The following is a 25,409-nucleotide window of genomic DNA, read 5'->3' on the forward strand; positions in this document are numbered from 1 at the left end:
CAGGCATGCCCAAAGCTAGCAACCATAGTTAGACAGAATTCTATTTCTGGGTTAAAGAACAAGCAAGCATGGGGCTATTTACAAACCAGAGCACAGGTCAGGGCTGGAGGGTGAAGAACCTGTCCTTAAATCAATTCACCTGAGACCCCCCTGAAGCTTGGGACAGTACTTCCTGACAGGCAGGGTCCCACTTTAAGAAGGAGTTAAAAGTCAAGATATAGGCTAGCAAAATGATCAGACAGAAAAAGATATGGACCATTTAAAGTGTCTTTGGTGAAAAGAAAGATCAAAATACACCTTCACAAGAAGCTAACAAAGTCAAAGCTTCTACATCCAAAGCTTCCAAGAAAAATATGAATTGGTCTCAGGCCTTGGAATTGCTCAGAAAGAGCCTTGAAGATTAAGAGAGGTAGAGGAAAAATGGAAGAAGAAATGAGAGTGATGCAGGAAAGTAATGAAAAAAGTCAACAGCTTGAAGAAACAAAGGGAAAATCTCTCTGAAGAAAAGAATTAGTATTGAACAAGGGGTAGCTAGGTGGTACAGTGTATAAAGCACTGGCCTTGGTTTCAGAAGGACCTGAGTTCAAATCTGGCCTCAGACACGTGACACTTACTAGCTGTATGACCCTGGGCAAGTCACTTTACCCTCATTTTCCCCACCAAAAAAAAAATAGCATTTATGAAATCTTTTGGGGCAGCTAGGTGGCTCAGTGGATAAAGCACTGGCCCTGGATTCAGGAGGACCTGAGTTCAAATCCGGCCTCAGAACCTTGACAATTACTAGCTGTGTGACTCTGGGCAAGTCACTTAACCCTAATTGCCTCACCAAAAACAAACAAACAAAATAAAACAAAACAAAACAAAATAAAAAGAATTAGGATTGAACAAATGGAAGCTAATGACTTTATGAGAAATCAAGAAACAATAAAACAAATCCAAATGAAAGAAAAAATAGAGGGCAATGTGAAATATCTCCTTGGAATAATAATTGACCTGGTATTATAGATTCAGGAGAGATAATTTGAAAATTATTGGACTACCTGAAAACCATGATCTAAAAAAGAGCTTAGACATCATCTTCGAAGAGATTGTCAGGGAAAATTGCCCTGATATTCTAGAAACAGAAGGTAAAATAGAAATTGAAAGAATCTACCAATCACCTCTTGAAAGATATCCCAAAATGAAAAATTCCAGGAATATTATAGCCAAATTTCAGAGCTCCCAAGTCAAGGAGAAAATATTGCAAGCACCCAAAAAAGAAACAATCCAACTACTGTGGAGCTATAGTCAGGATAACACAAGATCTAGCAGCTTCTATATTAAAGGATCAGAGGGCATGGAATATGATATTCTGGAGGGCAAAGGAATTGGGATTACAACCCAAAATCACTTATCCAGCAAAACTGAATATAATCTTTCAGGGGGAAAATGGGATTTCACTGAAAAAAAGGACTTTCAGGCATTTGTTATGAAAAGACCTGAACTGAATAGAATGTTTGACTTTCAAATATAAGACCCTAGAGAAACATAAAAAGGTAAACAGGAAAAATGAATTATGAGGGATGTTAAAAGGTTAAACTGTTTGCATTTCTACATGGGAAGATGATACCTCTAACTCATAAGAATGTTCTCTGTATTAGGGCAGCTCAGAGGAATAAATTTGGACAGAGGGCACAGGTTGGAATTAATTTTGAAGGGATGATATCTGTAAAGCATTTATTCTTTGTTTATTGGGTTGTGTGTGTGTGTGTGTGTGTGTGTCGGGGGGGGTGTCATTCAGGATTAGGGGGCATTCCCAGTGTCGCACAGTTGGGGAGTGTCTTACACCTTAGGCTGGATTTGGGCTCAGGTCCTACTGGGTCCAGGGCAGGTACTTTGTCCACTGTGTCACCTAGCTGCCTCCTCTTTAAAATAAAAGTAAGGGGTGAGAGGATTGCACTAAGAGAAAGGGAAAGGGAGAGGTGGAATGGAGTAAAGTATCTCACATAAAAGAAACAAAAAAAGCTTATGGATTAGAGGGGAAGATGGGGGAGGAGCAGAGGAATAAACGAGTCTCTCAGAATTGACTCAAGGAGGGAATAGCATACACACTCAAGTGGGTATAGTAATATATCTTACACTGTGAGGAAGTTGGAGGGGAAGGAGATAAGGGGGCAGGGGTGAAGGAAGCAAAGGCAGATTGGGGAAGGGGTAGTGAGAAACCAAACACTTTTGTGGAGGGATAGGATAAAAGAAGATTGAAAATATAGTAAATTTCATGGGGAGTGAATAGGATGGAGGGAAATAGCAATAGTAACTGGGGGCGGGGATTTGAAGCAGAGGCAAGAACAATGTAAGATGAGGATGAGAATGATGAGGATGATGATGATAGTAATTACTTTGCTGGGTTATTGTGAAGAAAATTCTTTTTTCAGGTATAAGGTACTTTATAAAGGTTAACTATTATTGTTGTTGCAATATTCAACCTCATGGGAGTTTTGTAAGTAAATCTCCCTTTAAAGTACTATATAAATGTAGCTTACTATTTAAAAAAAAAGATGAGCAAGATGCTATCAGAAAAAACCTGGAGAGACTTACATGAGCTGATGCAAAGTGAAATGTATTGTATAAAAAATAACAGCAATATTGTAAGATGATCTGTTCCAAATGGCTTAGTTATTCTCAGCAATGCAATGATCCAAGGTAACTCTGAAGAACTGATGTTATCTGAATACAGATGGAAGTATATTTGTTTGTTGTTAGTTCCTTTTTCTAGTTTTTTTGTCTGATATGTTTTGCATGACTGCACATGCATAACATATTGAATTGCTTGAGTTCTTAAGGGGGAATAGGATGAGAACACAGAATACAAAGTTTTAAAAATTGGTTACATTTTGTTTTTACATGTAAGGTGGGGAGAAATTCTAAATAAATAAATAAAAATTTAAAAAAGACTAAAAAATAACATTAAAACCATTAAGCATGCTTATACTCATATTAAAAATAATCTAGGTTTGATCTCTCCGTGGTATTGAAAAGTACAGGAGTGAAATTTATATTGTGTAATCAACATTCACTGATATGGGTTTAGACCTCAGCCCTCCCATTTACTATTTGTGTAAACATGGACAACCTCCTTATCTTTCCTGATACCCTCTTCAAAGGGTAATATCAATTCTTTTCCTGTATGTCTCACAGGATTATTGTGAAGCTCAAATTAAATATTATACACGAAAGTATCTAATAAATATAAGTTGTTATTATGCTATGCTTGGTCCCTCTCATATTCTTTCACTTCTCAGGCTTCCCCACTGGTTACAAAACTTTTGAAAATGGCCAGGATACCAGTACTCTCAGCTCCTTTCAAATAGTATCTCCCATTCTTCCTCCACTAAAACTTAATATTCTTATCATGTTGATTCTAGAGTCTGACTGTAGTTTCATCAGTAAGCAAAACAAGAAACAGATGAAAAGAAAGCTCTTTTGAATTTTCTGTTCATTTCTGGGGTTTTGTTTTCCTGATTATAATTTATTAGTCCTATGTTTCTTATTCATTTACACTTAGGGATAGATACTGGACTTATGATTTAATTGGTGGAGACTTCCTCTACAAATGCAGGTTTATATCTTTTCTGCAACTTAATGTCTTAAAAGTCATCTGGGACACTGAAAAGTTAAGGAATTTGTCCAGGGTCATATAGATGGTATATGGCAGAGACTCAGGTCTTCTTGACTCTATGACTCAGATCTTCTTGACTCCTTCTTCATCTACTGTATTACACTGCCTCTCATTTTTATCCTTACCTCCTCAAAATATTCTTATGTAAGAGCTGTTTGATACCTAAAAGGACTTTTTAGTTAGTTTTACCACAAAGATTTTTGCTGGAATGAGACAAATGTGAACCCCAAAAGGCTTCAGCGCTGTGAAACTAATTTCATTATACCTGAATGAGTTGTGTTATATGGTATAGGGAATGGCCCCTTTCTTGACAATAACTGATAAAATTCTTAGTCAGAAACTGAATCACAAAGAACTTTTAAGTGCTTGCCATGTAGCAGTCACTATGTGTAAAATTCTGGGGATCTAAAGACAAAAATCCATTAGATCTTGCCATGAAGTTAAATAGCTTCACTTTACATACCTTTGATTAATATGCTAAGGAAGGGGCAAGAATTCAGACATTCTTTTGGTGAGTTAACATGTACATATACAGCTATGCACATAGTTTAAATTGCAAGAACTGGAGAAACTAGATCCCAGTGCACAGAAATGCTGGTAGATGCTTTTTCAGGGCTACTGCCAATTATCTCTCAAATGTAGAGAAATAAAGAATTGAAACAGGACTGAAGAAGGGTAAATACTGTCCCAGCTTTTAGAAAAAGAGAGAAAAGTATACAGGCTAAAGTCTAGTGAACCTGATCTCAATTTTTGCCAAGATCTAGAATATAATATTCATGTGATAATTAGGGCATGTAGAAAACGGAGACCTGATTTCTATGACATATCATTAATGGTTTACTGTTCCCTTTCTAGGAGGTCTTTAGTGGAGTATCCTGAGGATGTATGCTTGGCCCTATGCCATTTAACATTTTTATCAATGTTGCTGATAAAAGTAGAGGCCTCATGATCATCAAATTTGTATATGACAAAGAACTGGGAGGTAATTCATTTGATGGCAGAGTATTTGTAGAAGATACTTGTACTGGAAGTTCCTTATGGACAAATGAACAAACAAAGAAAATCTTTCTACTCAATCTTCTTCCTATTCTCTTATACCAAAATTTTATGTTGAAGTGGACCTATAGAGAGTTTCTGCAGAGGATAAATCTACCGGGGAAGTCTCTATTAAAGTCTAATGCATAAATGCATGTTGTTTTGCATTTATGCCCCACTTTCATGCCCCTCAAGATTGCCATCATAAATGAAACAACAAAATACCTTTTCAGCCCTGGAAATAACTTGGAATAAGCCTACAGTGTGACCCCAATCCCTTTCCAATACAATGGCATATATGCACAGAGATAATATTCAAAGAAGCTTAATATGGTATTGAAAATTGGTTATTTCCATAAGTATGTGTCCAGAAATGTTTTCCATTTATTAATCTCCAGATCTTTATATAACCTGTCTTCCTTCCTGCCAGATATTGATTTAGCATCATAATTCTTTTAGTTACTAGAGCAACTTGTAAAGAAATATAGAATAGCACATTTGATCTAGATCTTAAAAGTGATTTACCACTTCCTCTTAGTAGTAACATGGAACACATGAAGCACTTGCCCATGCTCCTCCCTGTGAACTTGACTGTAAATTGTACTCCTTGGCATAATTTGATACCATATGAGACTATAAATTATTCAGGCTTCCAAGGGGGTAAGAAAACACGTAAAAGAAGACATATCAGATTTTTAAAGGAAAACAAACACTTCTAATTAGTAATGTATGATTAATATTGTTTTCCTAGATTTCTATAGATAAGGCAGTTATTCAAATATCATGCCAAAAAGACTAATTTTACCTGAATTATGAGGATAATTAGATACTGGAAAACTTCCTGAAGAAACCTATTTATTGTTTAATAGCTTAAAAAACCAAACAACCCAACAAGACCACTAATGGCCTATTAAATGTAATTAAAAACTAGAGACTTTAATATGGTATTTAAAATATTATTATTTCTCATTTAAAATAATTCTGTTAAGCTTTGACTTTCCAATTTCTTGAAAAAGTATGTATTTTTGCTGACAGAAGAGGCTTTCTTATCTGACTACCAAAGCTGATGCTTTTGTAATCTAGATACTTCAGGTAAAAAAACAGAAACAAAGCCACCTTTCTTAGCACAATTATCTGAAAAATATTTTAAAAGCACCCACATTAATTATGGAGGTCCAAACCTTATAATTACATAGTATCACTATTTCTCCCAATGTTACTTTGGATTTCTTTTCATGAATAGTTCCTTTAATGAAATAAAAAAAATCAAGGGAAGAAAAAATGTATTCTAGATCTGAAATGTCTGAGCAATTGCCAAGTTAACCTATTTTCAAGAAGATTATGAGGTCTTCCAGTCCTATAGCCAGGGTTCTTAGCCCTTGTCACTCAGTGCTTAAGGAATTCCATGACAATATTAGGGCAAGGAGTTATGTAATATTTATCATTTAATAAAATATTTTCTACTTGGAAAAGTATTGAATTCAGTATAAGTCATATTAGATAATTTTCTTTTTAAAAACCCCTAGGACCCTAGAACTGGAAAGTCCTGGAAAGTAGTCCAACTCCTTTATTTGACAGATGGGAAAAGTAAGCTATCTGCTTACTTCTGACAGTTATATAGGCAATAACATCAAAGGTAAAATTGGAACCCTTTCCTCTGATTGCAGAACTGATGTTCTTTTCACCATACTGTGCTGCTATATTTAAGGGGATAAACCTATTAACTAATTATGTACAGAAGGTCTAGAGCACTAAAATTAATAAGCCCCTTTTACAGTTGAATGATCAAAAAGTCCCAGAAGTTGACTTGGAGACTTAAACTATGTTTTATTTTTATCAAATGTTATATTAAACCAGATTTGCTTAGACAAAAATAACCAGATAATTTCTAGATGTTGTGTGCTAATTTATTACTATGTCAAAAAGAAGCTTTTCATTGGTTTTATTGGTTCAACGTTAGACTAGTTTTCAGAATTCCTGATGATTTCAGAATTCAAAAACTTCTCTTTATTGAGGCTAAGTAGCAAGTACCTTTTAGGGTCAAGAAAGCTCATACAAATATGGCTTCTAACTATCTGTGGGACTTTGGGCAAGTGACTCAACACTCTATGTGCCTCAAGCAGTACCCTGATACTTATTTTATAAGCCAGTGATAGTTGACTTGGTGGAGAGAGTTTTCTGAACCAGGAATTCTCTACATTGACAAAATTATTCCTTATCTATTATTCAATCACAGACAAGCCACTAGGACATGTGAAAGTGTTCAGACAGGTATTGTTTTGAACATCTTTTTCTATGCCATTATTAATTCTGTCCTCTCTTTCAAAGCTTTTTTTTTTTTTTAAGGTAAACTTTCTGAACAAATTAACCCTTCAATCTTACTCTTTAAAACGGGGTATTTTCCATATACATATACCTTCTAGATTGTTATTTACATCTCAATGAAATTCTCATACAGTAAATACTACAATTAAGGCCATAGGATCACAGATTTAGAAGTTGAATGGAACTTTGGAGTCATCAAATCCAACTTCCTTATACTTTTATAATATAAAATTATATCTCCCTTTCTTTTTTTTCTTAAACCCACTGTCTTTCTATCATTTAAAGAAGCATTGTCTATGAGGGCAGGGGATGGGAGGAAAGAAGAGATAATGCAACAAATCAGAAGTTGTCTCAAGAAATCAGTGAATAATACTGTGATATTCATGTACCCAGTAGCACTCCACATGGTTTGTCATCAATAGACACATAATGCTGTTTCCACTGATGCCAGGTGGATGACTTTGAAAAAGCACTTTTGTATGTTTAGAAAAAGTCTTGTTTAGATGTTTTCTATTTTCTCTACTTCCCATATAGCAATAGTGGTGACGCTTTCTAACAACCGCAACAATAGCATTCATATAGTGCTTTACAGTTTGTAAGGAATTTTACAAATATTAACTCATTTGATTCTCACAACAAGCCTGAGATTTAGGTACAATTACTAACCCCATTTTAAAGTTAAGGAAACCAATGCAGACAGAGGTTAAGTAACTTGTCCAGGGTCATACAGCTATGAAATATGTGTGGCCAAATTTGAACTTCTGTCTTCCAAACTTCAGAATAAGTAATCTTCCAGCTAATACACCAGTTAAGAGCTAATTTACTTCTGGCAGTTCTGCAAATTTTGTGGTTTCCATTCGCTACAATGGAAATGATATCATTGCCCTTCACCCCCACCTGCCAATAAACGCATATGAGATTACATAGGAATTAATGGGGGAGAGGGGAAGGGCTAACACTAAACTCTCTGCATTACCTTGGGCAAATCACTGCGCTTCTTTGGGCTTCTATTTATTTCTCTTATCTATACCAGGGATTCTTTAACATTTGCCCAAGAAATTTTTAAGTGACCCTGGGTATAAAGGTATATAAAACAGGTATACAAATCCAACATTTACTGCCATATTTTTCATGATCCCCACATTCAGTTTCATGACCCCACAGTTTAAGAAGCTTTGGTCTATATGAGCTAAATTAGATGCGCTCTCTCTCTCTCTCTCTCTCTCTCTCTCTCTCTCTCTCTCTCTCAGCTGCCTTCTAGCTCTAACATATAACAAATTTCATGATTCTATAAATTCATTAGGGAAAATAAAAAAGAAATCCACCCAAATTCCTCTGTAGTAAAGAGCTAAAATATGTCTCACAGCAATTGTAGCAATTGAAACCATTTTGGAGGATATGGGTGTCTGCTAGATGATGTTTTCTATTTCTAATCTATTGACCCAAATATGTCGATTTTATAACAGCCACAGATATACTTAATTCATTTACAGCTAAGAAACAGGGACTGCAATTACTGGTGCCCGTCACGTTCTCTCTGCATTTTTTAAAAAAAAGCTACATGTTGAAAGACTTAGAAATCAGAATCTTACAGAGAAGAATGTTGAAAACTATCTTTACATGTAATTGGAAAAAATAATATAAAATACTATTTTTTAAAAAGCTATATCTGTAATTTATATCAAGATTTTTTTCAGATTATCCTTTACCCCCACAAGGATTCATCTATGTGTGTGCAGGTAAAATCCTAAAAACTACAATGAACAGAATTAAAATAAACTATTCCAAATGATTAATCTTTTCCAGCGTCCTAAAGGGTGGCCTGAAAATAACAGAACTTTGTCAACAACTGATTCACTATAAGAAACCTTGTGAAATGAATGACCTCTCTTTTTCTTAGTTATATGATATTTACTCACCATACAGAAGTAATTGGTTATATGCTGAAGAAAGAAGAACTCTGTATAGGCCTTCTGTTATCACTCAAAATTTCCTTTCAGCTGTCTCTAAATATTCCAAGCCACCCACCAAAAAAGAAACACACAAAAATAGCTAGGAGCTTGGAGGAAGAAAGAAAGGCCTTCTTCTATAACTAGGTTCAAAGAATTTCCTTTTTCTTTCTAATTCTAATCTACAGACTGCCTCCCCAAATGTCAGCTGCTCTGGGGTAAAGAGGGGAACCCCCAAAAACAGTATGACAGGACAGCAGAGTCAGGGGTTCTAGTTTTGTTTCTGTTATTAATTCACTATGTAACCTTAGATAGGTCACATCTCTGGGAGCATCATTTTCTTCATCTATTTTCACTGAAAATATCCCAGAGTTTTGTGATACCAGAACATTTTCAGATTATTTAAAATGCTTTGCAAATAAAATGCTCTATCATCATTGTATTTGAATTTCCTCTCCTATAAATATTAATTTTTAGAGTAATTAGTGGTTTAACACTTATAAAATGGTGCCCTTACAAAATTTTGAAAGGCTCACAATGATGCTGTATGGTATAATGGAATGCTCACATCAGATTTGCAGTTCGAATGCCCTGGTTTGAATCCTCATTCTGTTAACCTTTTTGAAACTCAAAATCCTCATCTATAAAATGAGGCCACTAAAGTCCCTTCTAGGTCTAAATCCTATAATTTTATGGACCTCTTTCACAAGCTTGCAGGTTTGTTTTTACAGTAATGGAATTTTTTACCTATAAAATAATTCCACTATAAAAACTAAAGATCTTTTGTTCATTCAAAGATAGATAGGTAGATAGATAGATGATAGATAAATAGATTATAGATGGATAGATGATTGATCCATCAACAGATAGATAGTTGATAGATATATAAATAGATAGATGACAGATAGATGATAGACAGACAGACAGATAGATATTCAAATTTATTACTCTACTTAAGTTTGATTATGCTTGATATTACCTTAATATTAGTATCATTTATTTGAGCAATTATATTTTGATAAGTTCTTCCTAGCGCATTAGTTTGGGCAGCTAGGTGGTACAGTGGATAGAGATTCAGGCCTGAAGTCTGGAAGACTCATCTTCTTGAGTTCAAACCTGTCTTCAGATACTTTCTAGTTCCATGAATCTGGGTAAGTCTCTTGACCTTGTTTGTCATAGTTTCTTCATCTGTAAAATGAGCTGAAGAATCAAATGGCAAACTACAGCAATATCTTTTTCCAGAAAACATCAAAAGGGGTCAACAAGAGTCTGCCACTACTGAAAATTACAAATCACAATAGTTAGTATGAAGTATTGGTTTTTTAATTTTTTGTAGTTAATTAGCACATAATGAACATCAGGATGGAGATTTTACTATTTTCACACATTGGTAAATAACAGAGAACTTGAAGTTAGGTTTTCTTAGCTTCCAACTTTTGCAAAGTAAGTCTGTCATATTTCTTTTATAGACCATTTCTTTTAGTGAAATAGAATTGCTCTAAAAATTACAAAATTAAAAGGAATCTTATAGATCACTAAAAGCTAATCTCCTCATTTTACAGATGAAGGAATTTAGACCCAAATAAATTAATAAATTAGTTATCCCATAATACATACTAGCCATTGGAAGAGCAAGAATAATATCTCAGACCATTTCAGATCTAGTAGACCAATTTTTTTTTTTTTTTTTGCAGGGCAATGGGGGTTAAGTGACTTGCCCAGGGTCACACAGCTAGTAAGTGTTAAGTGTCTGAGGCCGGATTTGAACTCAGGTATACTCCTGAATCCAGGGCCGGTGCTTTAACCACTGTGCCATCTAGCTGCCCCTAGACCAATTTTTGAATATATGGCACTGCCTTTAAACCTGGTCATGTGTGAAAAATTGTGACCAACACAATCATGCTGAATCAAAGTAGTTCATGTGAACAGATGTGTGCAGTAGTTATCCTCCTTTGGTTAGATAATTCCATGTTTTAGAATTTGAAGGATACCTAAAAGTCATTGCATTTCACCTAGACTTTTTTCTTGCTGTTGTCACCATCCTGGGAAAGCTAAAAGCATTTTACTATTGGCACAGGTTTGGGATGAAAACCTTGCAAAATCTGCTGAGGCTTGGGCCGCCACATGCATTTGGGACCATGGACCTTCTTATTTATTGAGATTTTTGGGCCAAAATCTCTCTGTACGAACTGGAAGGTAGGAGGCAGTTTCACTGATATAATTTATCTGCATGAATTTATTGTTTATGGAGCCTGGGTTTGAACAATACCAGTTGTTGGTCTAATGAAGATTTTTCATTTCATTCAAATATCAATAAATCACCTGAGTAGGGCTTAGTGAAGCCAATTTTCCTCTTCATTCTAGGAGGTTACACACCCTTGTGAGCATGGACAGGCTAAAACCCTCTACCTCAAACTGCTCACTAATTTTTTTGTAGTGATCAGCTGTATATAGCCTTTCTCCCAGATGAGAAAGGGAAATTCCTTAGCTGCTTCTGAATCCATACTCATGCCCGTAAAGTTCATGAGAAAAGCTAATTTTAAGGAAAGAAGTTGGAGAATTCAGAGTCAAAAAGAGCTACGAGAGTATTACTACAGGGATGAGTCATCAGCTCATCTTTTCACCCTCATCCCACCCTAACTCCTTTCAGTTCCTTCCCCCTACACTGAGTCTACTTCAACAAGTTCACCCAGCTCTGGAAATACTTAGTTACATGAAGATTATTGTCTAGGCACCCTTTTCAGAAAGTCATCCAAAACACACATGTTATTTAGCTTAAAGTAGGGGAGCATGTGAAAGAATCAGTTCACGCTTGGCAGAGCTTAATTTTTCATGTGCAGAAGAACTTAAGAATTTTAAATTTATTTAACCTTAGCTGCCCACACATCCTCAATGAAGGTTCTACTTCACTGTCTCCTTAGGCCTTAGAGGTGAAGAGCCTGGGCTCTCTATCTCAAAGGTAATGCCATTAGAAAGCAAGTTCTGGCTGATTTCACCACACTGGAAAGGACTCCAAATACAGCCCCATTAGTAGACTGTTTCTGTTGTCTTAGAACCAACTTATCCAAGTTCTAGAGGTTCATCAATAGACTTTTGGCATCCAAGTGATGTTTTTTGGGTTTGATTTTGATTTTTTTTTGCTGTGAAAATCCAAGAAATATTGTTAATGAATCTCAGTTCTATACATGCTCTTCACATTTATCAGTGATTGTGGCAAGGGGCACAAAAGTGGGCAGAGGGTATAAAAACATCATAGAGCTCTTAGTCGACAGTTAATTTAACTTGGTTATCTCAATATTCATGTTTATCTAAAAACCTTGGAGTTAGATGGAAGGGTTGATTCTTATCATAATAATACTCTGAAGGAGACCAGAAGACATAAAAAGTGAAGCCAAGTCAAAGGTAGTTCACAATTTCTCCTTATTAAGCACATAAAAAAGGGCTTGAATTTTGTTTCACCCATAGGCAATAAGAAATGTAGTACTTTGATCCCTTTACCTTGCAGTGCTCACAATAACCATATCCAAGGAGACCATCTTGGACATAGTCTTAGCTTTTGTGGCATATTCATTGTAATGTTAATGTAGCAGAAAAATTCTATGAAGAACTTAATAAGATCCTCCAAACCAAACCAAATCAAGATATGCCTTTATACTTGTCTATTTCAATGTAAAGGTTGATCGAGGAGAATAGCTAACCTCTATAAAATACTTTAAGGTTTGCAAAGCAATATAAATATATGTTCAGTACATATATGTATATATATAATATGTGCATATATATGTATATATGTATGGTATCATTTGAGCTTAAGAAGAGAGCTAAGTGCTACTGTTATATCCATTTTATAGATGAAAAACTTGAAACAGAAAGAAAGAATAACTTTCCCAGGTTCATATAGCTAGAATGCCACATCAGCAGAAGGACTCAAACTCAGGTTTTTGTAATTCCTATGCCAGCACTTTATCTACTGTAACCCCTATTCACCTAGCTGCCTCCATCCATTACACCACCTCAGCATAATAAAAGTAATGTTACAATATATGTTTCATGATAAAAAATGAAAGAGGACAAAATTTCCATATTCCTCAGAAGCTCATGCTTATATGGAATGATTTTCTTTAAGAGTCATGAGGGGGGCAGCTAGGTGGCACAGTGGATAGAGCACCGGCCCTGGAGTCAGGAGTACCTGAGTTCAAATCCGGCCTCAGACACTTAACACTTACTAGCTGTGTGAGACCCTGGGCAAGTCACTTAACCCCAATTGCCTCACTAAAAAAAAAAAAAAAAAGAGTCATGAGGTATATGGGCAGGTAGGTGGCACAGTGGATAAAGCAATGGCCCTGTATTCAGGAGGATCTGAGTTCAAATTTGATCTGAGACACTGGACCCTCACTAGCTGTGTGACCCTGGGCAAGTCACTTAATCCTCATTGCCCTGAAAAAAAAAGAGATTAAAAAAAGTAAAAACAGTCTATAAAGGGGTGATTATGTGGCACAGTAGATAAAGCACCAACCCTAGATTCAGGAGAACCTGAGTTCAAATCCAGCCTCAGACACTTGACACTTACTAGTTTTGTGACCTTGGGCAAGTCACTTAACCCTCATTGCCCTGGGGGGAAAAACACAAAAAAACCCCAAAACCAAAAAACAAGAGAGAGAGAAATGAAAAGTAAAAACAATCTAAACAGGGGCATCTAGGTGGCGCAGTGAATAAAGCACCCGCCCTAGATTCAGGAGGACCTGAGTTCAAATCCAGCTTCAGACACTGGACCCTCACTAGCTGTGTAACCCTGGGCAAGTCACTTAACCCTCATTGCCCTGCAAAAAAAAAAAAAGTCATGAGGTATGAGATGAAGTTAGAACATTGTGTTTGTTTGTTTTTTACAGACATGAAACTATAGGTTAGCAGTAATTTCAGAATAAGCTGTCTGTATTTCATCAAACCAGCATTTGTTTGGAGCAAAGGTCAAAATTTATTCCAAATTTGAATAAAGATATGTGTAATATAACAGGTCCAACCTAACTAGTTTTAACAAGTTGTTTGCTAAAAAAAGGAGAAAATGGACAAAATAAATAAATTAATTCTATTAATAATTTCCTAGAGAAACAGATGCTACATTCAAAATGCTGAAAGAACCCCAAAACCACTACAGGAAACAAAACGTTCATCTCATTGTCAACTGAAGAGACATGGAAGCCAAGAGAAACAACTCTTAGAAAACAAGCTTCCCTCTCCCCTTTTTTAAGACAAAACCCAACAGATAATGAAATATGTGAAAAAAAAACTAGTCTTCAGGAATATAAATGTGATATTTATCTAAACTAAATCATCCTGTGAGTATTCATAGTTGGAAGTGAAAGGAGATAGATAGATTATATATATATATATGTATGCATGTGTATTATATACATATATATGTAATTAGATTTTTATTATTTATGTACCAAGTACCATATTATGAATGATGTTTTGAGCATGAGAAGCAGGAAAAAAGATATTTCATACAATTATTACTACATGTCAGAGGCAGGATATGAATTCATGTTTTCCTAATTCCAAGCCCAATCATTCTTTGGGTCATTTACAGTTGGATAGGACTGCAGTGGCCATCTAATTTAAATGAAACCCAAAAGAAACATCTACTACAAAATTCCTTATAAGTGGACACACCATCTGCTGCTTGAAGACTTCTAATGAAGGGCAACCTATGATCTTCCCAGGCAGTCAATTTTATTTTCAAAGACATTAATGTCTAAGAAAGGGGATGACAGTCATATAGAAAGAGTAAGGTATAACAGACACTCCAAGTGATACATTTGTACTGCTGAGATATTAAAAGAAGACAAACAGCATTTAGGTGAATTCTCAATGGAAAGACAGGCAAAAATTTTGCAAAGAATAAGATGTCAAGAGACTGTGATCTATCTCTGTAAAGGAAATATGCACACTATTGTGATCAATGATCTATCAAAATAAGATCATGTAGGTAAATCTATAATACTAAAGGAAAAATAACAATGGAAAGCAACATAATAGCAAAGAAAAAGAAGTCTGGCTTTGAAAGACAAACAACCCCCTATAATGGAGACTGTGAATTGAGTTTCATTTAGGTCGGAGCTCCATCTTGTTTGATTCTATTGATAGTAATCCAGGAACCCACTAAGCAATGGTAATGGAAGTAGAAAGGATTTAGTTCATCATAAATAATTTTCAAGGTTCCTATTCTTTTCAAGGATGATCCCAAGCTGAATATATATGACTCCCCAGGAAATTGATCTATGACAAATTCACAAGTTATTCAGATAGTGACAAGTCCCACCCTTTCTCTGTTTTTCTTTCTCCTCTCTTGCCTAAATCTCTCTCTCTCTCTCTCTCTCTCTCTCTCTCTCTCTCTCTCTCTCTCTCTCTCTCTCTCTCTCTCTCTCTCTCTCTCTCTTTCTCGCTCTCTCATTTTCCTTTCCTCCACCTCCATTTATCTCTTTTTAAAATTTTTATATGTAGGTATCGCTCCATTCTACAACTGGTTAAACCATGGTATGATGAAGTGAAAGACTATGCTTTTCCATATCCTCAAGATTGCAACCCCAGATGCCCTATGAGATGTTTTGGACCAATGTGTACACATTATACACAGGTAAATTGAGGTGTATTAGTTTTTAATCTAAATTTAAAATGTATTTGTTATTTTCATGGTATTGTGTATTTTATTGGATCTTGGACTTCAACAAAAGAATAATTATTTCTTTAGATGGTCTGGGCTACTTCCAATCGGATTGGATGTGCAATCCATACCTGCCAGAACATGAATGTTTGGGGAGCCGTGTGGCGGAGAGCAATTTACTTGGTATGCAACTATGCCCCCAAGTAAGTGTTTACATTTTATTTAATAGATACTTTATAGAATTCTCATTTATTATCAGTTACCTATTCTAATTCTGATATACTCAGGCCTCCTTTGGCTGTTACAAGAGATATGTAATTGATATGTCTATTCTTAGTGAGAAAAGAATGATTTTTCCATTGACCAGGAATGTAAATCCTTTTAATTTAGGCTTATCTTATAACTATATTTCTCATTAGCCAAGTTATGAGAAATAGAATAGGAGAAGGGGGTTTAGGGTTATATTGCATAGGCTTAGAAAAGATAAGAACGTATGTTTTTGTATTCTCTAAAATCTCTTACCTGAGGCCTAGAGTTGTCTGGATATGTTGGTTGGGGTTTGTCAGTGGGGGGCACTAATTTGGCAGAATCTAAGTTAGGAGTTTATCCTACTTTTAAATTTCTCTCATACAAATCACCTATGACAAAGCAGGTTTTCTTTACCACAACCCCCTCAGGATCTGGAATTCCAGGCTCTAAACAAGCCAAACTAGTTTGTGACATGAATATTTGCATAGCATTCTCATCAGTTTATTCCTTTAAAAGATTTAGACTTGCAGTATCATTGGTATAGGGAACTTCTAACATGGAAACCATAAATATAGGCCTACAATTTATTGTCTTAAAGGATTGCTTGGAGCACTGAAAGGTTAAGTGCCATGTCAAGTAATATGTTTCAGAGAAGAGACTAAACGTTATTGGCAGTTATGTGGAGGAGCCCCAGAACAGAGCCATCTAGGGAATTTTCTATGTATCTTTCATTCTGGTGTGGATTATAAAAGCTAAATGTTCTCTTGTAAAACTGCTATGTCTGATGATTAAAAAGCCATAGAATTCTTCTCTGGGATTTATGAGGAAAAATCTTCAAAATTATTTTGATTTATCAGCAATAAAATAGTTTTTGTGGAAGTAAAGGACTTTGGAAAGTTAGCTTTTTCATTTATTTTCTTAAACTATATTTCAGAATCACACGGACCCCTATAAACCCCTCAAAATAAATTAGAAAATTTGTTTAAGAAGTAGATTTTAAATATGGATGGTTTCTCTTTTTAAATTTTTTTGATCTTTTGATTTATATGCAAATAACCCCTATTTCTGATCTCTTTATATCTAGTGACATCCCTCTCCAATCAGTCTTTCACACTGTTACCTAATATGCTTATTTGTTTATATGATTCCCTTGCTCAAGAAGCTTAAATGACCCCCTGTTGCATCTAGTATAAAATACCAACTGTTCTATTTGGCTTGCTCTCTCTTATCTCCTCTTCCTCATTTCACATCACTCACTTTCCTTCTAGGAGCAAATAGAGTATGTGGCTTTTCTCCATGCCAAGGCCAACCTCTCTATGTGAACAAATGATCCCATTACTTCTCTTCTCCAGCAGATAACCCCCTCTATCATCCCACTCTCATTAATCTTCAATCTCTCACTGTCTACTGGTGACGTTTCTATTGACTACAGACAAGTCCTTGTCTCCCTATCTTCAAAATAAAGTTCCTTTGATGCATCCTTCCCCACTAGTCATAACATATCTCTTCTCTGTTTGGTGTCTCAAATATTTAAGAAAGCTTTCTACAATCAGTGGCTCTACTTTCTTTATCTCATTCTCTTCTTAATTCTGTGCAGTCTTGCTTCTGACCTTATCATTCAAATGAAAGAACTCTCTCTAAAATTTTCAATGATTTCTTATTCACTAAATCCAATGAACTTTTTTCAATTCTTCTTGACTTTTCTACAGCCTCTGACACTGTTGATCACCCCCTGCTCCTTGATAATCTCCTTTCTCTAGATTTTCATTACGCAATTTCAATCCTGATTTTCCGCCTACCTAACTGAATACTCCTCTGTATCCTTTTCTGGCTGTCATCCAAGTTGGACTCACTAATTGGGTGTTCCCCAAGGCTCTTCCCTGTGTGCTCTTCTCACCTCTATACCATTTCCATTGCTGATCTCATATGCTCTCATGGATTCAGTTATCATCTCTATGCTGATGATTACTGGATCTACTTATCCAGACCTAATCTCTCTCATGAACTATCCAAACTCTGATCTTGAAATGTCTATTGGGCATCTTAAACTGGATATCCTATACATATCCTGAACATAACATGTAGAAAGCTCAACTCATTACCTTTTACCCCAAATTCTTCCCTCTTCTAAACTTCCTCATTAGTGTTAAAAGACACTCTGATTCTCCCAGTCATCTATGTTTGCAACCTAAGTATTATCCTTGATTCTTCACTCTCTCTTACCCACCATCTCTCTTCTGTTGCCAAGTCCTGTTAGTTATTCCTTCACAACATCTCTTTTATATTACTGCTTCTCTGCTTTGACAAAGGACCATACTGTGCAGGGCCTCAGCACCTCATGACAATAATATTCTGGTTGGTCTTCCTACCTCATCTCTCCCTTATCTACCATTGTTCACTTAACCATAAAATTGGTCTTCCTAAAGTGAAAGTCTAATGATATGTACTGACCCATTAATTGAATTCCAGTGGCTCCCTATCACTTCATAGGGTAAAATATAAAATTCTCAATTTGTTGTTCAAAGTCCTTTGTAATGACCCCAGGGGTGGGCTGTAGATAAGCCCTACTGTGTTTTTTATTTCTTAGTGTGAGACTTTACACCATAGGAATTGCCAAATGATACAAATGAGGGTTTGATTTATTTTTATTGCTTCTCTAGATTTAAGAAAACATTGGGGAAAATGTGAACAATGCCAATAGTATGATCTTCCCCACAATTTTTTTTTCATTTTTCCCCCTTTGGTGTTTAACATTTAACCCTGCCTGAATGGCTTCTACCTTTCCACTTTTCTTATACTTGATTTCTTTCCACATTATCTGTGACCCAATAACAATTACCTCCTTGTCTTTCCTTGCATCTATTGCCAACCTGGGAATTTCCAGTGGCCGTCTCCTTTGCCTAAAATTCTCTCTCTTTTCATCTTTATCTCCTGGGTTTCCTGGCTTCCTTCAAGTTCCAGCTAAAATTCCAACTTGTACAGGAAGCCTTTTCTAATCATCATTGATAGTAAGCCCTTCCTCTTGTTGATTATTTTTAATTTATGCTGTATATATCTTGGTTATACAAAGTTGTTTGCATTCTGTCTCTTCCATTATCCTGGAAACTCCTTGAAAGCAGGTATTTGTGTGTGTGTGTTTCTTTTAATTCCCCAATGCTCAGCATAGTCTCTGACAGTAATAGTTTCTGTCATATAATAAGTGCTTAATAAACACTTGTTCATTGTCAGAGGCAGGATTTGAGCTTAAGTTCTCTGACCAAAAGTGATCATTCTGTCTATTGTCCCACACTGCCTCTTAAATGTTGTGGAGGTAAAAACAAAAATATTTGGCAACTATTTGAATATTTACCAGAAGTTAAAATAAAGAGTCAAGGATCATGCTGAAGTTGGAAACCTGGGAGATTGGAAGGGTAGTAGTGCCCTCAAAATTAATAGGGAAGGTCAGCATAGGGGAAAGTTTCTTTGGAGAATGAACATAATGAATTCTGGTTTTGACAGTTTCAGATACATAGGGTTTCAGATGGATATGGGACATCCAGTACAAAAATTCAATAAGCAGTTGGAGATGAAAATTTAATATAAATTAATTATATATTAAATATACCACATTTTATATATATATATATATATATATATATCCATCAAAAGATAGATATGTAAGTCAGAAAAATCATTTGTCTAGAGATAAAAACCTATGGAAACAAATTTTACCAAGTGAGGTCATATAGAAAGTGAAGAGGTGGAAATGGCATAATAAGTATCAAGATCAAGAAAAAGGAATAAAGAAGTAAGGCAGCTACATGGCTTAGTGGTTACAGTACTAGGGCTGGAGTCAGGAAAATCTGAGTTCAAATCCTGACTCAGATACTTACTAGCTGTGTGACTCTGGACAAATCTTCTAACCTCTACTTGCATCATTTTTCTCAACTATATAATATGGATAATAATTACACTTACCTCTCAGGGATGTTGTGAGGACCCAATGAGAAAGTATCTTGCACAAATGTTGGAATATAGTATTTTTGTTTAGTAATTTCAGTCATGTCTGACTTTTCATGACCCCATTTGGGGTTTTCTTGGCAAAGATACTCGAGTGCTTTGCCATTTCTTCAACTAATTTTACAAATGAATAAACTGAGGTAAAAAAAGGTTACATCACTTGCCCAGGATAACACAGCTAGTAAGTGTCTAAATCCAGATTTGAACTCAGGAAGTTGAGTCTTCCTGACTCTAGGTCTGACACTCTATCCACTGTAACACATACCTGCTCCTCATGCATATAATAAAAAACAAACAAACAAACAAAAAACAACTACTGTATATGTTAGCTATTATTATAAGATTAAAAGTGATTAACAAAAGATTAATGTAAGACCACTAGAATGTCTTTTCAATTTTTCATCTATTTCTTATCCTCCATTCACACTGTTAATAAATGTTCTTGGCATGATCTGGCTTCTTTGTATTCCACACCAAATTTTCTGCAGATTTGTTATCCCTGGGATGACTTTCTGCTGCTTTGTGGGAGAATGCTACTTTTCCTTTTCAACCATTTCTATCTATAGTGTTTCACAAATGAGTTTATGTTCTAAATTGTTATTGCCATTGGCAACCATGTCTTTTCCCTTAGCAAGAAGGCCAATTATGTGTTAACTAAGGCAGTTCCTGGGTTCTTTTGGCCATTTTTACACATTGGCTAATTTGCTGTAGCAATTGCTGATATTGATACCCCTTGGGGCAGCTAGGTGGCACAGTGGTTAAAGCACTGGCCCTGGATTCAAGAGGACCTGAGTTCAAATCCGGACTCAGACACTTGACACTTACTAGCTGTGTGACCCTGGGCCAGTCACTTAGCCCCCATTGCATGCTATATATATATATATATACATATATATATACACACACACATATATATATAAATATATATATATATATATACACACACACACATATATATACATATATATATTGATATTGATATTGATATATATATTGATATTGATACCCATTATCTCCTCTCATTGCTTCAGCTTCGTCTCTTCTCACTCACTTGTAATGTGGCTTCAGACCTAGTCACTCAGCTGAAACTGTTCACTTCAAAGTTGCCAATGATCTTTTAATTGCTGAAGAATTCTATGGCTTTTTCAATGCTCATCCTTCTTGGTTTGTGTTGGAAAATGTCTCATGAAGTAATGTTTATCATTGTCTTTTGGGACACAAAGAAGCATACTCTGTCAACTCCTTTATTTTCCTCTCTAAGGAAAAACTAGGTTATTCTTCCATTTAGCCATAACATCTTTATGTCTTTTGATTTCACATTTAAGTAGGATGTCAACATGGATATTATTCAATTTATCCACTAATATTTCAACTTGATTGTTGTTGAACAAAAATCATATATTATCAGTAGTTCAACTAATGTTTTGGATTATATAAGAATAATATGATTGTCACCCTATAAATATTGTAAAATTTCAAAAATATTTATTATTTTTTCTTCACAATATACTAGATACTTCACAGAATTTCAGAGAGGAATGATCTTTTCCAATTTTTTTCTTTGTGTGTTTGCATTAACATTCAAATAAGTATAGCATAGCCTTGTTCTGTATTATTAATCCTAGATTAAATAGTGTTGAAGGTAAGCTTTGAATGAAAAGGAAAAAGTCTCTGTGGACATCTAGTGCAAATGTCAAGTCTACTCTGAACATAGTAAATAGAGGTGAGAGAGGGATAAGAAAAGCTTCCTTCTTTTGAAGTAATTAATATAAGCAGAATACAAGCAGACTATTCTGCATTAACTTCAAGGACATTTTGAAGTTACCTACTACAGTGCCTTCATTTTAAATATGAAGAAATGCTCATTCAAGGACCAAGCTGAGATCAAGCAGAGATTGTGACAAATTCCAAGCTAGAACCCAAGTCACCTTCATCCTGGTTTAGTGCTCCTTACACTATACCACAGTTTTCTGTGTCCAAATAAATGGATAAGCTCCATTTTTGGATAAGTATATGTGTGCAAAAAATATTTGAGACTTAACATCAACTCATATCCTATGCTTGAAGGAGTAGGTAAATTAAGCATAACATAATATGAACATATTTACAGTAGGAGTAGATGCAAGAGAAGTATGTGGCATTCAATATTCGCTTTACATAAATTAGTATGCGTCATGTTAAAATAGCTATCTTTCACTTGTGATACACTCATAAATCAATCAATCTTGCCTATCAATCATTTTGACTAGTAAATTCCCTATTTATGCAAATGCAACTTGATTCTGTATCTCAATGAAATAGTTCTTATACCTTGGGTTCAGCAATTATTTGGGTCCAGATATTATTTCAGAAAGCAATAAGAACACTTTGTGATAACAAAATAGAAGTCATATGACATGACTTTCTCCCACTAATTTCACTGGAGTCTATAATTGGTGTCTTCCATTTCTCTCTTTGTTTCTTCATCTCTGTCTGTCCTTTAAATTCTCTGCACTCTGCTTTTATACCTAATCACTCAAATGAAACTGTTATTTCCAAAGTTACTAGTGATCTCGTAGTTGCCAAACTAATGGTCTATTCTTGATTCTCCTTCTTGACCTTTGCAGCATCTGACATGGTTGACCATCTTCTTTTCATGGATACTCTCTTCTCTTTGGGTTTGTGTACCATTGATCTCTCTTTGTTTTTCTCCTAGTTTCCTGAATAGCCCTTCTGAATTTTTTGATAGATGTTCATTCAGGTTAAGACTAATAACTCGAATGCTTCCCAAAGCTCTGCCATCGGCCCTCTTCTCTATAGATAATATCATCATTAGTAATCTTATCAGCTAACGTTGGTTCAATTGTCATCTCTATGCTCATGATTCTCATATCTACTTATCCAGCCCAAAATTTTTCTCATATCCTGGCTCATCTCCCATATCCTAAAGACTTTTGGACATCTAAAAATGGATACCCTATAGACATCCTAAACTCAACATGTACAAAGCTAAACTCATTATGTTTCCTTCCAAACCTTCTTCCCTTTCAAACTTCCTTATTACTCTCAAGGACTCTACCATCCTCCCAGTCATCCAGATTTCTTAACTACCGTATCCAAACTTTTCCCAGGTCCTTCCAATTCTACTTTCCCATCTCCCCTGTTCCTCATCTCCTTTCTTTTGACACACCTGCCATCCTGATGTAGGCTATCATTATTTCATGCCTAGCCTATTGCAATAGCCTTCCCTTTGGTCTCTCTGCTTCATTTCTCCCCACTCCAGTCTATCCTCCAAATAGTTATTGAAGTGATAATCCTAAAACATAGGTCTAGCCATGTCACTCTTCCATTTAGGAAACTCCAGTGGTTCCCTATATCCTCCAGGATTAAATTTAAAATCAAAGTTGTGGTCCTTCCTGTCCTTCTGGTCTTCTGGTATTTTATTACCTTCTTTCTGTTCAGACAGAATACTCTATCTTTGAAATTCCAACCTTTTTATTTACTATCCTCCATCACTGACTGGCATTTACCCTCCTTGTCTTTGCATTCTCACTTCCTTGGCTTCCATCAATTCTCATCCCAAACCCTACATTCTACAAGGAATCTTTCCCTGTCCCCACTTGATTATAGTACTTTCTTTCTAATGTAACCTCCTGTTTACATGTATAAATCTTGCATGTCCATAATTTTTTTTTACCTTGTCTCCTGTGAGCTGCCCAAGAACAGAGATTGATTTTGCCTGTCTTCCTATTTCAAGACCTTATCACAGTATGTAGCACATAGTAAGTGCTTAATAAATGTTGGTTGTTGTTGAATGAGCACAATCTAAATGATTCAAAAAGCAAAGGAGATTTAAACTCTATGTCTGATCTTGTATATACACTATAGGAAAGTGTCCATGTTCTTTCATGGAGTGATTTTTTTGCATTTATGTAGGGGCAACTTAGTTTTCAAACTACATTACACATGCTAAAATTCTATTTTTTCCCTTCCTCCTAGGGGAAACTGGATTGGAGAAGCACCATACAAAGTAGGAGTGCCATGCTCAGCTTGTCCTCCCAGTTACGGAGGATCTTGTACTGATAACCTTTGTTTTCCAGGAGTAACATCAAACTACTTATATTGGTTTAAATAAATTAAAATTTGCTCCTTCTTTATTCAGTAAAAAGGTTTTCTGGGACATCAAAGCTTGTAAATTGAATTTTGCACATATTATGCAAATTTTTATAATAATCGTTTATCATTTGGTATTCATTTGTATAAATCAGCTTTTGTATAGTACAAATTCATTTGACCCTTTGCAAAGTAAAAGAAGTATTCACTGATAATGCCCCTGCACAAATTATTTGAAAAGAAAACAACATAAATCCTAATGTGAATGTCCTAATTGTTTTTTAAATGAATTGAGTAATAATTTATTCATTTCCAAAATGTCTTTTTCTTAGGGAATATTTCTTTAAGAATAAGATTGATCTTTTACCAATAATAAGAATGAATTTATGGTGTGGTTTAATATATGAAAGAATGTAATTTAATATTGAAATAGAGAAATGTTTCCCTTTGATTGTAAAATATGTGAGATGAAGGATATGTTCAGGAGTACTTTATTATGGTGGTCTGTTAGGAAATCTTGCACAATGACACTCAGAAATATCTGGAACAACTTCATTTCTGTTAGAAAGATGGAAAAGGTAAATCCTCCAGGGATTTTCTTCTGATTCACAACAGATAGGTTTTTCCCAATTACTTCTTAGCAACAATTAGCTCAGACTTAAAAAGAATTTAAAAAGCAATATGATATAGTGATTTGCATTCCTAAATTTGTTTTGCCACTGACTTCCTGTGGGACCTGGGCAAGTTAATTTTACACTTGTTTCCTGTAATAGTATTATTAATACGCCACAGACTCTTAGAATGGGTGTGTGATGACTGAAGTAGTGTGATTTGAGAGATGCTAAAATATTCTGCAGATTATTGAAATGTAAATTTATAAAATGGGAAGGGAAGGAAGGAAAGCAACATTAGCACCTGTTAATGTATCATTAATACCTAGTTTATTCAATCCTGTGACTAACCCCTTAGAAAACAGGACTCTAAGAGAATTAGCATACAAGAATAATAGGATTTGGGGAAGAACCTAAGGAAGGGATGAATAATCTCTCAAGCATAGGACCACAGAGAACAAGGTCACTTCGGAAGTTTCAGTGGGAAACCCTGATTTGTTGGAGACATTTTGAATATGAAGACAAATTTACAGAAGATTTTCAAAAGGGGAAGCATCAGATTGCCAATAGTAACCTTGCAAACTTCATAAATTCTGCCTGGGGTGAATGAATCTATCTATTTTGTGAATTAATTATATAGTATATTATCTTAATATGAGTCCAGTAAAATGTCAATACACTTCATGGGAGCAGTTATTCTACATATTTGATTGGGGAAAGATAGATAATCTTTCTGTACTTTATTTCTAGTTTATAATGCAGGAAAGATTATCTTTGGTGCCTATTTCCTACTTTTCTGTGAAGGTAAATAATGCCATATTAATGGT

General features: G+C 35.3%; 1 protein-coding gene across 1 annotated transcript in view; it reads left to right on the forward strand.

Moving 5' to 3' along the window:
* Positions 1-25,014, forward strand: part of PI15 (peptidase inhibitor 15) — a 50,368-nt gene extending 25,354 nt beyond the window's left edge. The window contains exons 2-5 of the mRNA XM_043977998.1: positions 11,045-11,163; positions 15,472-15,604; positions 15,719-15,834; positions 23,858-25,014. Of these exons, the coding sequence (XP_043833933.1) occupies positions 11,045-11,163; positions 15,472-15,604; positions 15,719-15,834; positions 23,858-23,993 (504 nt within the window). The 3' untranslated portion in view covers positions 23,994-25,014. The remainder of the gene's footprint in view (positions 1-11,044; positions 11,164-15,471; positions 15,605-15,718; positions 15,835-23,857) is intronic.
* Positions 25,015-25,409: the final 395 nt, after the last annotated feature.

The sequence above is a fragment of the Dromiciops gliroides genome, chromosome 1 (assembly GCF_019393635.1).
Source record: "Dromiciops gliroides isolate mDroGli1 chromosome 1, mDroGli1.pri, whole genome shotgun sequence".
Taxonomy (NCBI): domain Eukaryota; kingdom Metazoa; phylum Chordata; class Mammalia; order Microbiotheria; family Microbiotheriidae; genus Dromiciops; species Dromiciops gliroides.